At 49.0% G+C, this 22,094-nt stretch overlaps 1 protein-coding gene and 1 long non-coding RNA gene across 3 annotated transcripts; both read right to left on the reverse strand.

Moving 5' to 3' along the window:
- Positions 1–3,022: 3,022 nt before the first annotated feature.
- On the reverse strand, positions 3,023–4,798 carry LOC308592210. The gene is made up of 2 exons (XR_014010442.1): positions 3,912–4,798; positions 3,023–3,511 (listed from the first exon to the last, which is right to left on the reverse strand). It is a non-coding gene; the product is annotated as an uncharacterized lncRNA (long non-coding RNA).
- Positions 4,799–9,648: 4,850 nt separating this feature from the next.
- Positions 9,649–20,128, reverse strand: TBCB (tubulin folding cofactor B). Of its 2 annotated transcripts, none has more exons than XM_081202104.1 (6): positions 19,943–20,128; positions 16,718–16,861; positions 15,577–15,673; positions 14,080–14,271; positions 11,569–11,641; positions 9,649–10,374 (listed from the first exon to the last, which is right to left on the reverse strand). In XM_081202104.1, exons 1-6 carry the CDS (start codon positions 20,054–20,056, stop codon positions 10,254–10,256), a joined length of 741 nt encoding a protein of 246 aa, XP_081058230.1. In that variant the 5' UTR covers positions 20,057–20,128; the 3' UTR covers positions 9,649–10,253. The 2 variants fall into 2 exon arrangements, with proteins under 2 accessions (XP_081058230.1, XP_081058229.1); XM_081202103.1 differs by lacking the exon at positions 19,943–20,128 and adding an exon at positions 18,198–18,222.
- Positions 20,129–22,094: the final 1,966 nt, after the last annotated feature.

A 22,094-nucleotide genomic window follows, 5' to 3' on the forward strand; every position in this document is an offset into this window, starting at 1 on the left:
TTTTCAGAAAGGCTTATCAATTCCCATTACGCCTTTATAGACTTAAGGTGGTGAATTTCTCAGGCGAGGTGAGCTGAGCTCGCGCCGTCCGTAACTTTGGGTGGGTGAGGGGTGGGTTATACCTGAAGGAGCGTCTCCACCCTGGGATCCAGCTCCGAGGATTTTCTGGCAGTTCCCTCACTGTGAGAAGTGAGGTTGCAGGGGAGCAGGCAGAGGGCCTTCTTAGTGGTGGCACCTGCCCTGTAGAACGCCCTCCCACCAGATGTCAAGGAAATAAACAACTATCCGACTTTTAGATGACATCCGAAGGCAGTCTTGTTTATTATTGTTTTTATAAGATATTTATTGCAAATTTCAAACAACAAACAAACCACCATTCATATAAAATACCATCACCATACAACAAACAGAAAAAGTCAAAGCAAAGTTAAGAAATAAACAAAGAATGAAAAAAGAATACAAGTAAAAAACAGTTATTCATAAATCATATTTTCATAATCTTTGGACTTCCTCACATCACCCTTCCCTGCGTTCTCAGTCATATAATTATAGACAGCAATTTATTACCTTATTTCAATTCTTATTTTGTAAATCTCAAATATTATGTCCCAAACTTTAAATAATTTTATCATAGATTGAACTGCTCAGCTTGAACATAATATTACTTAAAATTTCATCATTTTCTTAAACATCACTTGTTCTCATATGTCTTACAACTAAATTGCTGATGCCGTGTTGTTTTCAATCGTGCATTCTCTTAGCATTCATACAGCTTATGTTTTTGTAAATAGTCCTTAAATTTTTTCAAGTCCTCCTCCACCGTCTCCTCTCCCAGGTCTCGAATTCTGCCAGTCATTTCAGCAAGTTCCATGTAGTCTTATCAGTTGCGTCTGCCATTCTTCCAGAGTGGGCAAATCCTGTGTCTGCCAGTGCTTTGCGATGAGTATTCTTGCTGCTGTTGTTGCATACATAAAGAAAGTTCTATCCTTCTTTAACACTTTCTGGCCGACAATGCCCAAGAGGAAGGCTTCTGGTTTCTTGGGGAAGGTATACTTAAATACCTTTTTTAACTCATTATAGATCATTTCCCAGAAAGCCTTAACCCTTGGGCATGTCCACCAGAGGTGGAAGAAAGTTCCTTCAGTTCCTTTACATTTCCAACAATTATTATCGGGCAAATGATATATTTTTGCAAGCTTGACTGGGGTCATGTACCACCTGTATATCATTTTCATAATGTTTTCTTTCATAGAATCATAGAATGAGTTGGAAGAGACCACAAGGGCCATCGAGTCCAACCCCCTGCCAAGCAGGAAACACCATCAGAGCACTCCTGACATATGGTTGTCAAGCCTCTGCTTAAAGACCTCCAAAGTAGGAGACTCCACCACACTCCTTGGCAGCAAATTCCACTGTCGAACAGCTCTTACTGTCAGGAAGTTCTTCCTAATGTTTAGGTGGAATCTTCTTTCTTGTAGTTTGGATCCATTGCTCCGTGTATGCTTGTCTGGAGCAGCAGAAAACAACCTTTCTCCCTCCTCTATGTGACATCCTTTTATATATTTGAACATGGCTATCATATCACCCCTTAACCTCCTCTTCTCCAGGCTAAACATGCCCAGCTCCCTTAGCCGTTCCTCATAAGGCATCGTTTCCAGGCCTTTGACCATTTTGGTTGCCCTCCTCTGGACACGTTCCAGTTTGTCAGTGTCCTTCTTGAATTGTGGTGCCCAGAACTGGACACAGTACTCCAGGTGAGGTCTGACCAGAGCAGAATACAGTGGCACTATTACTTCCCTTGATCTAGATGCTATACTCCTATTGATGAGGCCCAGAATTGCATTGGCTTTTTTAGCTGCCGCGTCACACTGTTGGCTCATGTCAAGTTTGTGGTCAACCAAGACTCCTAGATCCTTTTCACATGTACTGCTCTCAAGCCAGGTGTCACCCATCTTGTATTTGTGCCTCTCATTTTTTTTGCCCAAGTGCAATACTTTACATTTCTCCCTGTTAAAATTCATCTTGTTTGTTTTGGCCCAGTTTTCTAATCTGTCAAGGTTGTTTTGAAGTGTGATCCTGTCCTCTGGGGTGTTAGCCACCCCTCCCAGTTTGGTGTCATCTGCAAATTTGATCAGGATGCCCTTGAGTCCATCATCCAAGTCGTTCAAGGCATTGCATGCCGTGAACCTCACTCCGGTGGTCCATAACTCCGAAGGCAGTCTTGTTTAGGGAAGTTTTTAATATTTGATGTTTTATAGCTTTATTATTATTAATAATACACTGTTGGGAGCTGCTCAGAGTGGGTGGGGAAACCCAGCCAGATGGGTGGGGTAGAAATAATAAATTATTATTATACAAAGACTTGGGGGAAGTGGAAAGCTGGTGAGTGAGGCCGCAGAAGTCGGGGATCATGAATATGACAGTGTCCAAACTAGGACTTGGGAGACCAAGGTTCCGACCCCCCACTTGGCCTTAAAGCTCACTGGGGGACCTTGGGCCATCACCGCCACTTAGCCTACCTAAGAAATAACGAGACTCGTGCCTGCCAGCCTGGCCCCTTGACAGAGGGATAGAAAACAAATACATTGCTTTGGCAGTGCAGCAGTGAAGTCATCTCCCCCGGGCGCAGGCCTGTGCAGTGTGCATGGAGGTCCCGGGCTGCTGAGAAACGAGCCTGCCACCTTCTGCAGCCAAGGAGGGCGTTCTGCCGCTAAGCATCTTCCCCAATGAATTGCCTTAAATGATCTTAGGACCCGAACCCATTTTTTGTGGTTCCCCCACCCCTCCTGACCCCAGGACCCCCACGTTGTTCAGGAGAGCCCAGCAGCCTCCAGCGAGGCTCCCTCAGAAGGTGATGCGCGGCTGCACGGCAGTTGCGAGGGGAGAGAAGGAACTGCCAATGTCCTTTCCACGAACTGCCCTTTCATCTATTTATCTCAGGACCCAAGCCTAAGTCTCTTTAAGGTGCTGTGGGCCTCCTTGTGAAATCTACCACCCATGTCCCCAAAATTAAATACAAATATGCACACAGAGGTAAAGCGGTTTTATTTCAGCTGCTGTGTGATCAACAGTAGTGTTTAGAAACACACATTTTTAACACACCACCATTTCCCTTTCTTTCCTTTTGCGGGGCCAGGAGGGAGGGAAGAGCTTTTCCCAACTTGCCACTATCTGACGGTAGCACTCGAGGAACAAGTTATTAGATGAAGCGTTAAATGGTATCCCAATAACGACAATCCATTTTCAGTATCTAAACATCGGGCCGTTCAAACATCCAGAAGTGATGTGCAGTCAGGAGTAAGGAATAAGATGGTTCCCTTTGTCTCATTTTGTCTATTCAGTTAACACCATAAATATTAAGTGGAGGAGCCGTCAAAGGCTTCAAGCTGCCAAAGCTACTCTCCCTTAAAATGCAGATTATTTCCCTAAGCAGGACCTCCGGTCTCTGTTACAGACAAGACGCCCTCTGCGGTCACCTTCTACAAAAACCACTAAGGCTATACAGTGGTGCCTCGCAAGACGAAATTAATCCGTTCCGCGAGCCTCTTCGTCTAGCGGTTTTTTCGTCTTGCGAAGCAACCCTACTAGCGGCTTAGCGCTATTAGCGGTTTAGCGGCTATTAAAGGCTTAGCGGCTATTAAAGGCTTAGCGGATTAGCGGCTAAAAGGCTATTAGCGGCTATTAAAGGCTTAGTGGATTAGCGGCTAAAAGGCTATTAGCAGCTTAGCAGCTTAGAAAAAGGGGGGGAGCAAAAAAAAATCGGAACACTTGCAAGACGTTTTTGTCTTGCAAAGCAAGCCCATAGGGAAAATCGTCTTGCGAAGCAGCTCAAAAATGGAAAACCCTTTCGTCTAGCGGGTTTTCCGTCTTGCGAGGCATTCGTCTTGCGGGGCACCACTGTACAGTCAAACCTATTCTTGCGTCCGCCTCCGCTTGCATCCATTTCACCCAATGTCCGCGGCAAACCCGGAAGTAACCAGTGGGTTTGTCGTCGTTTGCACATGCGCAGAAGCAGGCAATCACCACCCGCACCTGCGCACAACGGCGCCTCTCCCAGCGACCCGTTTTGACCTCCAGATGGACCTCCGGTACGGATTATGGTCGTAGGTAGAGGTTCCACTGTAGTTAAACATTTGCACAGGAATATGGCAGTATCAGTTCCTTCTCCTGCCTTCAGTGCTTGATGTGGATCCTTGTAGCCACGACCCGGTGGAAACGATCTGGGCGACTGACAGAAAGGCTGTTAAAACAGGGCTCATCCTAAACAGTAATAAAAAAGCAGCCCACAAAGAGCTGTTTGGCAATTTAGTTTATTCAAATTCCTGCCAAGACAGAACAACCAAGGTTACAAGGAAAAACAGTCTACTCAGGGCACCTAAACCGGTTCAACCGCCATGTGAGCGTGTTGATGATTTCCAATACCAAATTCCCAACTTCATAGAGTACGGCATAGAGTCTCTTGAGGTGAGCTGCGTCAATCAGACCTGCTTAGAGCATTCTTACATCTGTAGGGAGCAAGTGTTTTTAGTTCAACTATAAAAAGGAGGAGAAAAATGTGATGGGAATAGAATGATTATGTATTTCTCAACTGCGCCCTCGAGTGGCAGCTGTGGGCAGCTCTGTTCAGTCATTTCTGAGAGGGCACCCAGATCTGTATTCCGGGTTTGCTAAGCTCCTGTCCACCACGTAGCAACTCCCATCACCCTTGACCACTGGCCATGCTCACGGAGCAACATCTGCAAGGCCACAGATTCCCCACCTGCAATGCCAGCTGTGCTAAAAACCAGCAGCTAGGAGAAAGGATGGGCAGGAAACCCTTTCCAAAAAGTAAAATTCCCGGCTCATCAGTCCTCCTGTTCCGTCCTGACAAAGGCACCCATCTGCTTGGTGTGGGCACCTCTGAGTTGCTCCAGCTGCCTCTGCCCACGCCGGACGAGGTACTCTATAATCATGACATCTGTCCGGGGGATCTGGGCATTTTTCCTGAACTGGGCCCGTATCTGAGGAAGGAATCCCGGCTTGTCCTTGCCGGCCCGCAGGAAGCTGCGGTAGAGGCCGAGAACTTGCTTCTGAAGCTTGCTGTGGCGGGCCATGGGGCGTCCGGACATCCCTTCCGGTCAGCCAAGGAGCAGAGCAGGAGCTGGGGAACCAAAAGGAGCAGTGTCAGAACAGAAGCTGGTGGGGAAGTTTATGGGGGGTGCCCAAGCAAGGCTGGAGGAGGGCACTGGAAGAAGCGGGAGCCTTTCTGAGAGAAAATCAGCCCTGGGTCCGAGTTCCAAGACCTGCGTCAGGGGTGCCAAGTTGAATAAAATATGGGGGGTGCCAAAAATTGCGTCTGCGCAGGCGCCAGAAATGTGCAGACACAATTCAGCCCACAGAGCAATCTCCGCGGGAGTGAACTGGCCCAGGCGAGGTAAACCTTGCTGACTTCTGCTCTACAGCATGCGCAGAAACCGCCTTCTTGACCCTTGGTCTCGTCTGCCCAATCGACCAGAGCTTGTCTTTGCATGCAGGGCAAGTCCCTAACTCAACAAGGGTTTGAGCCCCATCGGCTGCCCTCACCTGGTTTAGCCAGCCAGTCAAAGCTGTTTCCTGGGACTGTGGCCGCTGTCTGACAGCTTCTTGGAGGTGAGAGCTGAGTGCCGGGTGCCGGGTGGGGACCCAAGGTGGACCAACCACCCCAGATTAAGCGCTGCAGCCTCAGCAAAATGGGAAGAACAGCGAGCTATTTCGCATCACCACAGCGAGGAGAATGAAAAGTACAAAATCAGAGGCAGCGTGTCTAATTATTAATGGTCAGCGATGTTTTGAGCAGGGGGGTGGGAGTTATCTTTGGGAGGGGAGGCTGGCAGGAGCACATGGGCCACCAGAAGCTGCCCACCCCCCAACCCATTGCCAGAATTATGTATATGCTAAACAAGCTCTAGCTTAGGCCGTCACTCTCTTGAGGGCCCCCCAAAAAATTAAAGGGAAAAAAACACCTGGATGTACATTTCGAAAATATAAGATAAACAACAAATAAAATAAAACCTACCTACAACAACAGTGTTTTGTGTTTGGGGGGGGGGGGAGTAAAAATCTGTCCAGTAGCACCTGAGAGACCAACTAAGTAGTTCTGGATATAAGCTTTCGTGTGCATGCACACTTCTTCAGATACCTTTGTGTTGTGTAGGCTCCTATGATGTAAGTCATGGGGCCCCAACCATTTTAAGTTAAGGTAACGGTAAAGGGACCCCTGACCACTAGGTCCAGTTGTGGCCGACTCTGGGGTTGCGGTGCTCATCTCGCTTTATTGGCCGAGGGAGCTGGCGTACAGCTTCTGGGTCATGTGGCCAGCATGACTAAGCCGCTTCTGGCGCAACCAGAGCAGCGCACGGAAACGCCGTTTACCTTCCCGCCGGAGCCGTACCTATTTATCTACTTGCACTGGTGTGCTTTCGAACTGCTAGGTTGGCAGGAGCAGGGACCGAGGAACGGGAGCTCACCCCGTCACGGGGATTCGAACCGCTGACCTTCTGATTGGCAAGCCCAAGGCTCAGTAGTTTAACCCACAGCGCCACCCACGTCCCCATTTTAAGTTAGAGCTTAATAATTATTTCACTATTAATATACTTCTTAATTGCATTTCACTATTAATATACTTCTTAATTGCATTTCACTATTAATATACTTCTTAATTGCATTTCAGTTCAACCGTGACTTTGATAAAAGACGTATTTTGTGATGCGCAAATGGCTTTGGATACCTGTGAGGCCCCTCAATGACCATCCAGCATACCTTCAACACACAAAACAGTGACAATTCGTGGACAGAGAAACCTCAACCCGGCCCTGCCCCCCCCCCCCGGCCACAGAAACAGCCCCCGATTCCGGCGGCCTTGAAGCGCCCGCCCTGAAAACGCAGCTGGAGAGGACCCACCGGTTCCCCGGCGCCCGATCGGCGATCCCGCAACGCTCCCCGCCGGAGCTCCGCTCTCCCGGCTTCCCGCACCCGGACTCGGGCCGAAGGAGGGGATCCCCCTCTGCGCGTCACAAGCCGTGGAACGTTGAGACTCCGCCGGCGCCTTCTCCTCGCTTCCCATTGGCTCTCCGCTGGCAAGGGGGCGTTCCCAGGAAGCTCCCGGCCGCGGCTGGAAGCCACGTGGGCGGGGAGGTGGCGCGTCCTTGTCCTTAAGGAGACCCCCAGGAAGGGCGAGCGGGGAGGGATCCCCACCCCGAGAAGGGGGATCCACGTTGGAGACGGTATTTGGGGGGTGGAAGCTCCTTTTCACCAGAGCTTTCCGTCTGAGCCGAGCCGGAAGGAACGCCTGGTCTTGCAAGAAATTCATTTTATTTGGAAGGATAAATGAACAGGGGGTGCACGTGCGCAGACTGCGGGTCCCGTGTCCGCTGCTCCCGCAACCAAGGCTTGATTAAGGCGGGGGGAGTTAAAGGCCTCGTCCCTGGCATGCCTCCTACACCCGCTAAATAATTGTCCCTGTAGTAGAAGTAATAATTATTATTATTTATTATTTGTACCCAGCCACTCTGAGCGGCTTCCAACAAAGATTAAAAATACATTAAAATGTCACACATTAAAAACTTCCCTGGTGCCTTCTAAATGTCAGGTAGTTGTTTATCTCTTTGACATCTGATAGGTGTTCCACAGGGTGGGGGCCACCACTGAGAAGGCCTTCTGCCTGCTTCCCTGTAGCTTTGCTTCTTGCAGGGAGGGAACCGCCAGAAGGCCCTTGGAGCTGGACCTCAGCGTCCGGGCTGAACGATGGGGGTGGAGGATCATACCGAGAGCAGCCAAAGGTTTCCAGCTGCCCATGTTGCTTCAGACTAGATAGGGAATCTGTGGCCTTCCATATACCCAGGGCCAGTGCTATCCCAGAATTGTACAGCTGGGACCACAAAGGTCTTCTAGCCCAACCCCCTGCAATGCCGGGCTCTTTCGCCTGTGGTGGGGCTTGAACCCAGAACTCTGAAAATAAGAGTCTCACGTTCTACCTAGGGTGCAGTACTGACCTTTGAGGGGCTGAGTTTTGATACAGATTCGTTTTTGTTTATCCAGTGAATTTCTGATCATATTTTACTTCTACATTTTGAAGAATTTTTATCATTTCTACAAGATGGGTTTTTGAAATTTGATGTTAGCAATTTCCCCAAGGCACAAAATAGCCTGGCACCAGCACTGCCTACACCTCCTCTCAGCGCTGAGCGCCAACTACACTGGCTGGCACTGATAGGAGGTGGGAGCCCAGTGTCAGGTGGGGGAGGGCAAAGATGTTCCCCAATTATGGTTTAAGGGAAAGTAATTCTGAGTCAGAAGTTGCAGGACTTGGGAGAGGGAAGGGCTGGCATCTACAGCTCAGGGACTGTTCACTGGGGGCTCCCCACCACCTGCCCCCAGAAGCCCTGGATGTAGCTTCGTTAAGAAGGCTTATGACAGTGACTCCAAACTCGTTTCCAAAACAAATGTTTAGCTTTGCTGTCATATGCAGCTTGATGGCTTTAAGCAGCAGATTGGGGGCTGTTTTTTTTTAAAATCCAGTCGTTTTTGAGGAAGAACTAGAACTATAGTTGTCAACTGTTCCCTTTTTTAAAGGGAAATTCCCTTATTCCAAATAAGATTCCTCACAAGAAAAGGGGAAAGTTGACAGCTATGACTAGAACAGGGAATATGACTATCATGGTAATCTATGAAAGGCAGTATAGTTTGAGCCCACTACCTAAAATTTGACAAGCTTGCAGAATGCTGCAGCCACAAGACCACAGCGGTCACATTTCAGTGGAGGCTTAAGTTTTCTTTTTTGCTCCACTACATGAAAAGCTCCCCCAATTACTACTGCACATTTATCCAGCCCAGCCGTGAGCGAGATGCAACAGCACCCTCCTAAATGACGTGGCCCTTGACCACAGAGCTTAAGATTCGGGAAGGGCTAGGAGAGAAACCAGGGTGAACATATGAGGCGGGAGAAAGCTGAGTCGGAGGACGAGCAAACGAGTTGAGGCCTGGGCGATGAAGGATTTTGAAGGGAAACAGGACCGTTACCAGCTGAGGGAGGAACAGGCTGCGAAGACGAGAAAGGAGGAAAACGGGGATTCCACGTATGCAGAACAGACAAGAGTGAAAGCAGCGCAAGGGGCAGAGGACAACTAGCAGCTTGAGGCAGATGCAGAGAAAATCAGTGTTAATCAGGAGAGGGAGAATATGAATTTAGCAGATGCTTCCCTAGAAGAGCAGAAACAAAGCAGTCCTTTGCAGTCAAGGCAAGAGAGGAGCTGAGCCTGGAGATCGCACTAGAGGCAGGATGGGGAATCTGTGGTCCTCCTAATGAATGCTGGACTAAAACTCCCATCACCCTCCACCACTGGCCATGCTGGGAGGGGCTGATGTAGGTTCCTCATCATTGGTACCCCACCAGTTTTTGTAATCTTCAGAGGCCGGGGGAGAAGAGCCCAGCGGCCGTGCTGCACACACTTTCCCTTGCACAAGGTTCCAGGTTCCTTCCCTGGAATCTCCACCTGAAGGGATCTGGAAAGCAAGGCAAGGAGATCCAAGGATCTGGAGAGCTGCTGCAAGACGACCTTCTATACCTCCACCCAGCCAGGACCCCCAGGAACTCGGTGCGCAAGATGGAAGAAGCTCACACAGAAGCAGCACTCGTGTCTGGAATGTATTTTCCCACCAACTTTCTTTAATTTATCGTATTCACATAGCATCGGCCAATAGCACACAAAAAAAGAGAAGTTTTCACAATGGGGAAAAAAACACACGGTCATAGAAATGTCTGCGTTTACTTTTTTTAAAAAAAGCAGGAAGGGTCTTGTACAAATCTGCTCTCTTTTCAACCTGCTCAACTAACTGCTTCTGCAACCAGCAGGCCTTACTACTGGGGTGGGGGAATCAGGAGTGACTTTGCTGCCACCCCCAGGCCTCACCCTTTCAAGGATTGCTGCAACAAGGCAAGGAGACTCCAGTTTTCTCTGGGCTAACTGAGCTGGCGCAGAAGGGTGTAAACATGAGAAAAACCAAGGGGATATAGCATCTTCATGGAACAGACAAGAAACAACCAGGGGAAAGGGAAGCGGGGAGGAAACCACCAACACAAGTCAAAGAACACACAGCGGCTTTTCGCGCCTTCTCCCTTTGGCTTGCTCAAGTGACCTTGCGCATGGGATCAGAGCGCAACAGCCAGCCATTAACAGAGGCCGCATGGCGACCCGCTCTGCTTCCTTCAGCCACCCCTGCACCTCTTCGTCTCCTCGTCACATTTCATCATCCAGGCCATAGTCCACCTCTTCCGGGAAGTCCCCCACGGTGACGAAGCGAGGCTTCACGAAGGCCCCGTACTTGAGCTGGCACTCAAAGTACTGCTTTCCGTTGACGCTGCCAAGGAGAGGAAGAGCAGGAGAAAGCATGTCACACTCAGGCTGGGGGAGGAGCATTCCAGGGATAGCAGTCTGAGGAGAAGCCCAGCAGCTCAAAGGGCGGCCGAAGCCCCGATCCTCAGCACATGCCGCTGACTTTTTGAAAAGGAACACTTCTGCAATCCACATTCTGTGCCCTGTAACAATTACAGGAGTTGCCTGTTTTGCAGAGTTTCTTGCTCCGCATTATTTATCCTGCTCCTGCCATTTTAAAAATCTTTAAAACAACTACAGTGGTACCTTGGTTTAAGAACAGCTTGGTTTATGAACAACTTGGGATGAAGAACGCCGCAAACCCAGAAATAGGTGTTTTGGTTTGTGAACTTTGCCTTGGAATAAGAACATGTTTCACTTCCTGTTGAATGTGTTCCATTTGCAAATTGAGTCCCCCGCTGCTATGGGAAAGCCCGCCTTGGTTTAAGAACGCTTTGGTTTAAGAAGGGACTTCCGGAACGGATTAAGTTCGTAAACCAAGGTACCCCTGTATTTGACTTTTAGAAGACACCTGAAGGCGGCCCTGCTCAGGGAAGGCTGAGGTTTTGCTGTGTTTTTGATACTTTGTTGTGAGCCGCCCAGAGTGGCAGGGGCAACCCAGTCAGATGACCGGCATATACGTAATAAAATTATTAATATTATTATTTTACATTTCAAAAAACGTTTCTTTTTGTTTTGCTGGCTATTAAGGAGGGGTGGGAACCATGCGGGGCTCTGACATTCTGCCCCCAACCGCTGGAAATGTTATTCAGTCACCCCTCTGGCAGAATTCCGCACCCAATACAACATTCTGCACTTTCGTCCTTCTCAACGGAGAAGCCGTATATTTATTGAACTGCTGCCAGCAACACTACAGAGGAAGACTTGAAGCAAACTCGGACTTGTTTTTATCTTTCTGAGGCAGCCCAAAATGAATTGACAAACACTATAAAAAAAACCAAAAACACGCTGAATGTTAAGTTTAGTGCCCCTGCAACACCCCTGCCTTTAGACGTAGACCTAAAAGACGTGCCGACAGTGTGCCAGAGGTTAAGGTGGGAATGTGCTGGTGCTTCAACGTGAAGCTATGAAGCTGCCAGAGCCGTCCAGATCCCATGACGACCGCCTTTGGGGGCCCAGGCCGGCACTGCAAGAGGCGTCAGGGGAGAGGGCACTTTACCTTCCGTCGTGCTTCCCCACAGGCTCATCATACTTGATGCCGACCCAGTAGCCGGGCTTGAACTCCGTTAAGCCTATGGAGAAGAAAGGAAAGGGGCAAAGCTTACAATCCTAAGTCAGGCACGAGTGCACAACCACCAGACTTTTAGAAGACCTCTGAAGGCAGCCCTGTTTAGGGAAGCTTTTAATGTTTAATAGACTACAGTCATACCTCATGTTACGTCCGCTTCATGTTACGTTCTTTCAGGTTACGTCCCGCGCCAACCCGGAAGTACCAGAAAGGGTTACTTCCGGGTTTCGCCGCTCTTGCATGCGCAGATGTGCAAAATGACGCCACGCGCATGCACAGAAGCAGTGAATCACAACCCGCACGTGCATAGATGTGCTGCTGCGGGTTGCGCTCTTTTGATGTTGCGAACGGGCCTCTGGAACGGATCCCATTCGCAACCAGAGGTACCACTGTATTGTATTTTGATATTCTGTTGAAAGCTGCCCAGAGTGGCTGGGGAAACCCAGCCAGATGGGCAGGGTATAAAATATTATTATTATTATTATTAGTCTTACTGGAACTTGAAGCAACTTATCTTTTTTGCAAGGAGGGAGGGACACTCATAATCCTTGTTCAAACTGAAAAGCACCATCAAATTTCATAAAATCTTAGAGTTGGAAGGGACCCTGACGGTCATCTATGTTGGATATTCTCTCTCTGTGTGTGAGAGAGAATCATGTTCCAGAAACAGAGAAGAACAGAGAAGAAGCTTCAAGAAGAAGCAGAAGGCTGGAGTTTTTTGTGTGTATGCAAGGACACTTTCTGTGGGAACTGTTCTTTGGACATGCACAGTGTGACAGGAAGTACTGTTAACAATGGTCCTGTGTAACTTGTAACTTGTCTCTTGCAGTTAAGAGAAGCAGAGAGAGCACTGGATGTTTCTGGACTAGGTGACCCCTTCCAACTCTACATAGGGTTACCATAGGTCTGGAATTGACCAGACATATCCGGAATACTGTTGTCTCTAGCAGCCTCCAGGTGGAAATTGGCGAGGTGTCTGGGAGAATTCAGCCCATGTCAGCAGTGCCGTTTTTGCTGATTTCCCAGAAAAATGGCTAGAAAATGGCAATTTATTTATTTTTGCAATGAAAACACAACCTCAACAACTTTTCTGCCCAAATTTTCACTGTTTGAAAGATGGCAACCCTTGACAGCTTGCTCTCCCTCCCAGGCTGAGAAAAAGATGGAGAAAACTGGAAACTTATTGGGACAGTGTGACTTTTGTAGCTGTAAAACAATGGAGATTTTCTGAAACAACAATGGACACTAGCACCGCCCAAGGCATGCTGGAGAACAACAACAACTGACAAAAGATAGACATAATATATTACAAGGAAGAAATATTACGGACACACAGGAAGGAGAGAGTTTGAATGCTTCATCTGTAGGTGCAGAAATTATTCAATGTGTCAATGTGAATGGAAGTCATTAAAATTGCAGCTGCGATATAAGGAACTGGTATCTGGACTGGAGCGTAATTGAAATTTATAAGACTTTGGAACACAGAAATAAAGGAAACCATCAAACCATGAATTCTAGCACACGGGGGGGCCACCTAAATTGTATAATTTGGCATCTCAATGATAGGTATTATTAACCGTATTATAATCTGGCATTGTTATAATGACTGGATTGTTGTAATTGAAAACTACTAAAAATTATTGTATAAAAAGAAGCAGAAAAAGCAGAGAGAGTGTGTCTTCGACTCTTGTAAGCATGCCTTGACCCTGGCAGTGGCAAACGTCCGTTTACATTTGCTACCAACATGCTTTTATGCCTGTCAAGTAAACTACATTTCACTGAATCTTTGTGGCGGCCATGAGTGTTTATTGCCTACTGGCAATCCTCACAGAACTCTAGCCCAATGGTTGCCATTAATCTGATTCGAACTGATTTTATAATGAAATGATTTTAGAATGTTGTATCATTTTACTGTTGTTAGCTGCTCTGAGCCCGGCTTCAGCTGCGGAGGGTGGGTTATAAATATTTTTTTAAAATTATTATTATTATTATTATTACTACTGTGTGTACGTTTAACCCTGAAGATGCTTCCAAGGATGGAGCTGCGTTGAGATGTAACTCTGCTGAGTGTGGATACTGACACACACGCACAGCAAAAGTGATGCCAGGCGGAATCATACTAAATCACCCACCAGAAGTTGATGGATTGATCCAGCCAATCTAGTCCAGCCCCTGCAATGCAGGAATATGCAGCTGTCCCATAGGGGGATCAAACCTGCAACCTTGGCGTTCTCAGCACCATGTGCTAATCGACTCATCTCCCCAGTGGTGCCAAATGCGTTACAGAATTCTTCACCTGGTTTATAAAGCGAAACCAAATAAGACTTCAAACTGCTTCTCACACTGGTTTCTGCACCGTATTTTAAATGTCCCCCCCCCCATCCTTACAAAGTGATTCTCTTCTACAGGGCAGGAAGTAGGGACATGCGCCCAGGTACTCACCAACGTACATCACTGTCCCCCGCTTGTTGGGCTGCCCCGCCGCCCGCACCTCGCACCTCGACCCCACGGAGATGGCTTCCGCCAGGGCCTTCTCCTCCAGCAGCTTCTGCTCCCTCTCAGCTTCCCTCTTCATCATTTCTTCCGCATTGTACTGCCCCAGCTTGCTTGTTTTCATGAAGGAGCGTGCTGTATCTGCAGGACAGAGAGGGTGGCGGGAATCGTTCAAAAGGAGTAAACTCGCTTCTCTTCAAGCAGCAAACAGGAAGCTGGGTTCCCTCAAGAAACACTGAAACAAGGCCATCTACAACGGTACCGCTGAGCCCTCTATGAATTAATTCACTCAAGCAAAGGAACAAAGATCTATCTGGCCCAGCAGCCTGTTCTCAGTGTGGCCAACCTGAACGGGAAGTTCACAAGCCGGGCCTGAGCACAACAGCACTCTTCTTACTTGAGATTCTCAGCAATGCCACAAGACATGGAATCTTAGAATCACAGAACTGTACAGTTGGAAGGGACCTTGAGGGTCATCCATTCCACCCCCCTGCAATGCAGGAATCTCAGCTCAAGCATCCATGACAGATGGACACCCAACCTCTGCTTAAAAGCCTCCAACGAAGGAGAGTCCACCGGCTCCCGAGGGAGGCCATTCCACTGTCAAACGACTCTTGCTGTCAGAAAGTTCTTCCTGATGTTTAGTTGGAATCACCTTTCTTGTAGCTTGAATCTATTGATTCGAGTAGCAGAAAACAAGCTTGTTCCCTCTTCCAAGTGACAACCCTTTAGATATTTGGAAATGGCTATGCTATCAGTCTTCTCTTATCGAGGCAAGGTGAAGGTAAAGGAACCCTGGACTGTTAAGTGCAGTCAAAGGCAACTATGGGGTGCAGTGCTCATCACTCTTCAGGCTGAGGGAACTGGCGCTTGTCCACAGACAGTTTTCTGGGTCATGTGGCCAGCAGGACTAAACCGCTACTGGCACACAGAGGACTGTGACAAATGCCAGAGTGCATGGAAATGCCGTTTACCTTCCTGCCGCACTGGTACCTATTTATCCAATCACATCATGCTTTCGAACTGCTAAGTTGGCCAAAGCTGGGATAGAGGAACAGGAGCTTACCCCGTCGCACGGATTTGAACTGCCAACCTTCCAATCGGTCGTCAGTTCAAATCCCCATGATGCGGTGAGCTCCCATTGCTCTGTCCTAGCTTCTGCGAACCCAGCAGTTCGAAAGCATACCAGTGCAAGTGGATTAATAGGTACCACTGCAGCGGGAAGTTAAAAAGTGTTTCCATGGCTCTGGCACTTGTGACAGTGTCCCGTTGCATCAGAAGCAGTTTGTCTCAACCTCTTTCGAAGCCAGCCAAGAATGTGAGCAGCTGGAACCCAACACACAAATGAGGAGCCAGTTTCAAAAACCTAAGATACAACTGATGGGATTAGACAGACTCTTTTCTTTCAAACACAGAATCATTTGGGACACTGCCATCAGCTCTCACCTGTTCGCTTGTCATATTCAGCATCGGTTATCTCAAACTTCTCTACCTTTGACACATTTTCGTATTCCCCGATGGTTGCACCGCTCCTGTCAATAACCTACAGGCCCCCAAAACACAGTCATTTTATTTATTTTTTAAAGGCAGAAGCATAAGAGCAATTTCTAAGCTTTTTTTTTTAAAAAAAGGCATTTGTTGCCACCAATTGCAAAGGGGCTCTAAGTTCTAGTTCACAGATGGCCATGTGCCGCATGTGTCATTCCATCTTTTTTTTAATAAGGATTAAATTTATATATAGAACACAGTGACACAGTTACTACTAGGAATAGACCCCACTATGGAAAATACTCCAAAAATCAATAGGTCACATAATTTAGTTATGTGCATAATGCTGTTCAGAGCAACATTAAGCAATGGAAGAGGGGCAGGTCCCCATTCCCATGGAACGTGCAAACTACATTTCAGTAGCAAGGGAACCTCACAAATCACAAATCCTTTGACAGAACCCAGTAATCTCCATAACCTACTGCAAATAGGACCAAGCGCATGCAACTGAAATAAAAGCTTATTGTTCCCCATCCCCCCCATGTGGCAGGGACCTGTCCTCCCGTTCTTTACAGAGAATGGTATTTTTAAAATTTTGTTTATTGACATTTACTAGCAACACCAATAGACTGCCCTTCATCACATCATTCTAATCACAGGGGGATTGCCAACATATTAAAACATACAGCAAGCACCTAAAAACACACTGAATAAACCTATCATTTCTAAAAACAGGTTAGTGTACACAGCAGCATAGAAGACCTACAGCAATGGTGGCATTCACAAATTTATCGCCAGTGCATGGGAGAAGTGAAATGCTTTTATTTGGCAGTGGAATCTCATCAAGGCCTCTGCCACCCCCAGCTTTGGGGAACGGTACTATAAGGGGAGAGTAGGCCCTTGACGGAACATGTCTGACAGCACATTGATGCTGCTATATAAATAATAGGGGGAAACAGAGGGACCACAACAGAAATCAGAAGCGTAAGAGGCCCTCATGCAGTCCAGGCCCCAGGGCAGCTTCCCCCCGTTTCTTGCAATAGCAAAAGTATTATGAGGAGAGCCTTTTGATCCAGGGAAGAACCAGCCCAACACTCACATGAATCCTGCACCCGTCGTCGATGGGGTAAGACCCCAGCAAGGCCTCGTCGCTGTCGAGTTTCATCACAAACTTGTCGTCCGGAGTATAGAGCTCGAGGTCCATGCATGATGCCGGACTTCCCACAACCAGTTCCAGCTTACACTGTTCAAACAGAAGCACCGGGCAGAAGGGGAAGAAGAGTATTTATCACAGGCCACGGATGATGTGAAATACCCCACCCCTGGCTCCGTGCAAGGCGAACCACAAGAGTAACGTAACACTAATGGGGCCAGCCGTGTTTGTGACCTCCAGTGATGGGGATACGTCAAGGCATCTTAGTGGGGATTGTAAAGCTAAGGTCAGCAACAAGTCTGCTTCAGTCTAACACGGCTGTACGGAAGATGCTTTCTGGCCTGCCAGTTGTCAATCTGAAGCTCAAAAGAGACAAGCAAAGAGGTGCCTGTGGCAACAGTGTGCAGGCCAGGCACTTTAGGGGGCGGGGTTGCCCACCAACCCCTCAATTACTTCACAGAATGGCTCTGCAGAGAAGCTAGTTGCTGACCAAGGCTCTACACCTCTGAGCAAGAAACAGGTCTCCCCTCTGTGGTGTAGCCTGCGCAGCTCCCGGCTCAGGGTGCTAAGTAGGGGATAGGGACATTCCTGACATAGGTGGGGACTGCAAAACAGCATCTGAGCGGAGGGAGGGGGAAAAGCGTGAAGAAGCTCCACCCTTAAATTATCCCGGTTGTTTCTCACTGCCAGGGCAGAAAAAGAGATGCTGGTGGGAAACAAAAGGCAGAATTTGGCACAAGGCCACACGCTGCAGCCATGGGGGGGGGGAGGGGGAGAGAAAAAGAGAGCTGGTTGGCCGGCTCACTCAGCTGGGCACGGGGCGCCAGTTGCCAAGCTGCCGTTAATCCCAGTTTGGATGTGTGGCACAAAAGGATTTTTGTTATTGTTGACACAGGCCTGTTTGCTGGGGACCAGAGCTCAAAATGGGGTCAAGGGCTGTTCTGCTAAGGACACCCCCCCAAAAAGGCAGAAGCAAAGACAAGCACGTTTGGAACTTGAAGCAAGCAAATATAAGGGTTTTCCCCCCCTGGGATTGGGGGGGGGGCAGATGGGTGGAAGAAAGCACCAGCTTTCCAAGCAAGAGCAGGGGGCAACTCCAACGACCATCTGTGCCCGCATGCAATGGGTGTAAAGGGCATGCCGTGCAGCTAAAACTCTAGCTGCAAAGCCTAAACCCACATTCCCCCTGCAATGTCAAAGCAGAGGGAGCCGATTCTCCCACAAGGAAAAACCCTCTCGTTTGGCGCTGGATGGGCAGCGCAGAAATCTACCTCGCCGTGCAAGACCTCTCACAAGCAGCTGCAGCTCTCTGCATTCCTTTGGTACACCATCGCAGGCGCCTGCAGCAACCCTGCTGCCACCGCAAACCCATCCGGCGTGGAAGCAAACAGGCCACGCCACGGCCAGCAGCGCAGGAGTCGCTTACCCCAGGACAGGGCACCACCCCATCCATGCCAGCTTCCTCTCTGGGGAGCCCGCAGGTGCCGCTGTGCGAACAGGCCAGGCGGCAGGCCAGAGCAACGCAGCAAGCAATTCGGATGGTGCTCCTGGCGGCGGCAAGGGGAGCCCTGAGCCACGCCAAGGGGGACAAAGACAACAGACGCATTAAAGTGGTCTCAGCGCACCCCCCCACCCCCAAATCGGTGGGACTTCAGGGGCCCTCAATATTTTCAATGCCCTCCCAGAAATGCACCTTTGTTTGGAATTACAAGAGGGCAGAATGGAGGAGTCTGGGCCAAACTCAACTGTTTTGAGAATCCCCACTTTTGTTGTAAAGGCCAGAACTTTTTTTTTGGGGGGGGGGAGATGTAATGCTACTGGAGGAAGAGGGGGAAGAGTCCAAATTCTGTCTCTAGTGGGATGGGAGGAATTCGGATTACTCTAAGTCCATTTCCGAGAGGGGGACGCACCCCTCTGAACTGTGCGCTGGGGTGTGTGGAATCCAGCTCATCTTGGGAGCAGGAGGAAAGACCCTCCTTTTGATACCCCCACCCCACTTTTTAGTGGAAAAGAGGCTCCCCTGGGAAGGCTGTTTGCAGTGAACAGCTTGCTTACAAAAAACCAAAACGGTGGCCCATTTTCCAGTATAGATTCAGGACGGAGAAACACAGAGCAGAGGCGGCAGGAGGAAGACAGGCAGCCTGGGTTGCATCTGGACTCGGATTCCCCCCCCCCCCAAGGCAATTTCCCAAAGGGTCATAATTTGGGGAGGGCCATAATTATGATTATTTGGGGGTGGGGAGGGGAGATGAGGGATCCCATCCATGTCTGCTTTTCATGAAAGGGCAGGTGAGGTGCTGTCAGGGCCGGATTGAGGTTTGATGCGGCCCTCAGCTCCTGAAGGCAATGGGGCCCTTTCTATGTCCAGCTGTCCTTTGTCCACAACAAATTGTCGCTGTTTTTTGTGTTGAATAGATGCTAGATGGTCATTGATGGACCTCATAGGTATCTCAAGCCATTTGCACATCACAAATAGGAGCTTACACAACACAAAACACTGTTGCTGTATGTAGCTTTTATGTTATTTGTTTCTTATCTGATATTTTGGAAATGTACATCCAGCTTTTTCCCCCCTTAATTTTTTTGGGGGGCCCTAAATTATAGCTTGTTCAGCTTATACATAAATCCGGCACCGGCCGTGCTTTTTTTTGCTGCAATAATAGGCCTGCCTGTTTCCAGTACATCTTTTAGGTACATGATGGCGCAGAGAAGAACCCTCTGGCTACTCATTTATTCTTATTATTCTTGTTGTTTGTTTGTTTAATTAATTAATTTCATTTCTTTCCCGCCCTACCCCCCCCCCAAGGTCTCAGGGCGGTTCACATAAAATATCAAATACATAAAACCAGCAACCCAATAAAAAAAACCCCAAAGAGCCAGCATTTTAAAAAAGGGTAAGGGGTGTTTTCACCCTGCTAAAGCTGGGTCGTTTCTTAAGGATCGCCCCGAGCACGTTTTGGGCAGCCCCCTTTTCAATAATAATAATAATAATAATAATAATAATAATAATAATAATAATAATAATAATAATAATACTGTCAGTTTCTTTGGCAGGGGGAGCTCCTTAGCAGCCCTCTTTTTAAGGGGGGAGGCCATGGGTCTCCTCCCCCTTCGGCTGAAGAACACGCGTTCTTTCTCGACACGTGTCGGCGCGTCCTCACGTCCCCTCACCTTGAACTCGGCGAGGGTGAGCCCCCGGGCGTATCTCTTGAGGGCCCGGAAGGAGTTGAGGCTGCTGCTGATGGACACGGACACCACCGCGGGCGTCCCCGTCACCACGCTCATCCCGACCCGGCTGCCCGAACCCCGGACCAAGAAACCGCCGCCGCCGCCTCCTCACAATCCCCTCACGGGCCGCTCCCGCCGCCCGGCCAATCAGGCGCCGGCAGCTCCCTCGGCCAGCCAATCGCCCCGCGCTCGGCCCGCCTCGTGACGCTCCTCGCCAATCAGCGTCCGAGGCTCGCCACCACGCACGAAGAAAAACGGAGCGCAGGCTTTCGTTGCCCTTCCCTTCCCCTCGCCGCCTCTCTCCTATCCGTGAAGCCCCAGCGGGGAATCCACCAATAGGAAGCCGGGATGTTTCCAGAGTGACCAATGGCGAGGAGGGGTACGGAAGAGAAGGAGGGGGCTGAAGCCGGCTGGAAGTGAGGGCAAGGCTCCTGGCGGAGGATGTACGCAGCGGATGCAGGCAGGCAGGGATGGGGGGGGGGGGAAGGTTTGCAGTACTAGTAGTAATAGTAGGAGTACTCGTAGTAATAACACTAATAGCACTAATAGTAATGGCAGGCAGGCATTCACCGATGGGGAGCGGAGGCAGAGAGGTTGGGTGGGAAGGTTTGCAGTGCTCGTAGTACTCGTAGTAATAACACTAACAGTAGTAGTAGTAGTAGTAGTAGTAGTAGTAGTAGTAGTAGTAGTAGTAGTAGTAGTAGTGATAGTAATAACAGTAATGGCAGGCAGGCATTCACCAATGGGGAGTGGAGGCAGAGGGGGGAGTTTTGTAGTACTAGTAGCATTAATGGGAGTACTTGTAGTAATAATACTAATAGTACTAACAGTAATGGCAAGCAGGCATTCATCGATGGGGAGTGGAGGCAGAGAGGGGAAGGTTTGTGATACTAGTAGTACTAGTAGTACTTGTAGTATTAATACTAATAGTACTAATATCACTACTCGTAATTTCACATCCCAATTTTGCTCAGGCTCAAAAACATAGCCTGTTGAAATGGAATCAGCTGGCAAGGTGGGCTCCGTCCAAATATGCCCAAAGGCGAAGCGGTTTTTTTGCTCTCGCCTTTAGGGAGGTACAGTTCCCAGGACCCTTTGCAAACCATGGTTCCCAGGAACCGTTGCAGGGGGTTGGACTAGATGACCCCTTGGGTCCCTTCCAACTCTCTAAGATTCTAGGATTCCTTGGGGGGAGCCGCATGCCTGACAGCCAGAGTCGTGGTAGGTGGGTGGGTGGGGCTTCCAGGCGAACGTCCATTGTGGGAACCATCGCTCCTGGTGGCTGCGATTTTCTCGCGACATCCACAACGACATGGTTGGCACCAGAGCGCCAGACTGCATTACACCCATCAGATTTAACCCAGATCGATGCTTCCCAGGGGGAAGAAAACCCCCAAAGCATTTTTAAATTGAAAAAAACCCTGTTGTTGTCATTGCTTATTTGCAATATTGAGCCCCCATCGGGAAGTCACAAGGTAAAGGTAAAGGGACCCCTGAACGTTAGGTCCAGTTGTGACAGACCCTGGGCCAATGGCGCTCATCTCGCTTTATTGGCTGAGGGAGCCGGCGTTTGTCCACAGACAGCTTCCGGGTTATGTGGCCAGCAGGACTAAGCCGCTCCTGGCGAACCAGAGCAGCGCACGGAAACGCCGTTTACCTTCCCGTCTGAGTGGTACCTATTCATCTACTTGCACTTTGACATGCTTCTGAACTGCTAGGTGGGCAGGAGCAGGGACCGAGCAACGGGAGCTCACTCCGTCACGGGGATTCGAACCGCCAACCTTCTAAGCTTTGTGGTTTAACTCACAGTGCCACCCGCGTCCCACCAGACTGCATTCCACCCATCACATTTAACCCAAATCAATGCTTCCCGGGGGGGGGGGGACAAATGCATTTTTAAAAAATGAAAAACACCCCTGTTGTTGTTGCTTATTTGCAATATCGAGCCCCCATCAGGAAGCCATAGAGGGCGCCATAATCCAAGAAATTCCCGTTTTATTCCCTGTGGTACATGATTCTCAATAAGCTCATGGGACGGTTCTGAGCATCGTCAAAGCATTTTGATCCATTCAGCGATTCCTACCCTTGTCCCTTC

This window comes from Podarcis bocagei (assembly GCF_964188305.1).
Source record: "Podarcis bocagei genome assembly, chromosome: 7".
In the NCBI taxonomy this organism is placed as follows: Eukaryota; Metazoa; Chordata; class Lepidosauria; order Squamata; family Lacertidae; genus Podarcis; species Podarcis bocagei.

Bases quoted from the DNA above. Each gene is read 5' to 3' on its own strand.
- TBCB (XM_081202104.1), bottom strand. From the start codon at position 20,056: ATGAGCGTGGTGACGGGGACGCCCGCGGTGGTGTCCGTGTCCATCAGC. The intron at 15,674-16,717 runs GTGAGTGTTGGG...GGGGGCCTGTAG, and splicing joins ACGACGGGTGCAGGATTCAT to GTTATTGACAGGAGCGGTGC. The intron at 11,642-14,079 runs GTGAGTACCTGG...TCTTCTCCATAG, and splicing joins GGGGACAGTGATGTACGTTG to GCTTAACGGAGTTCAAGCCC.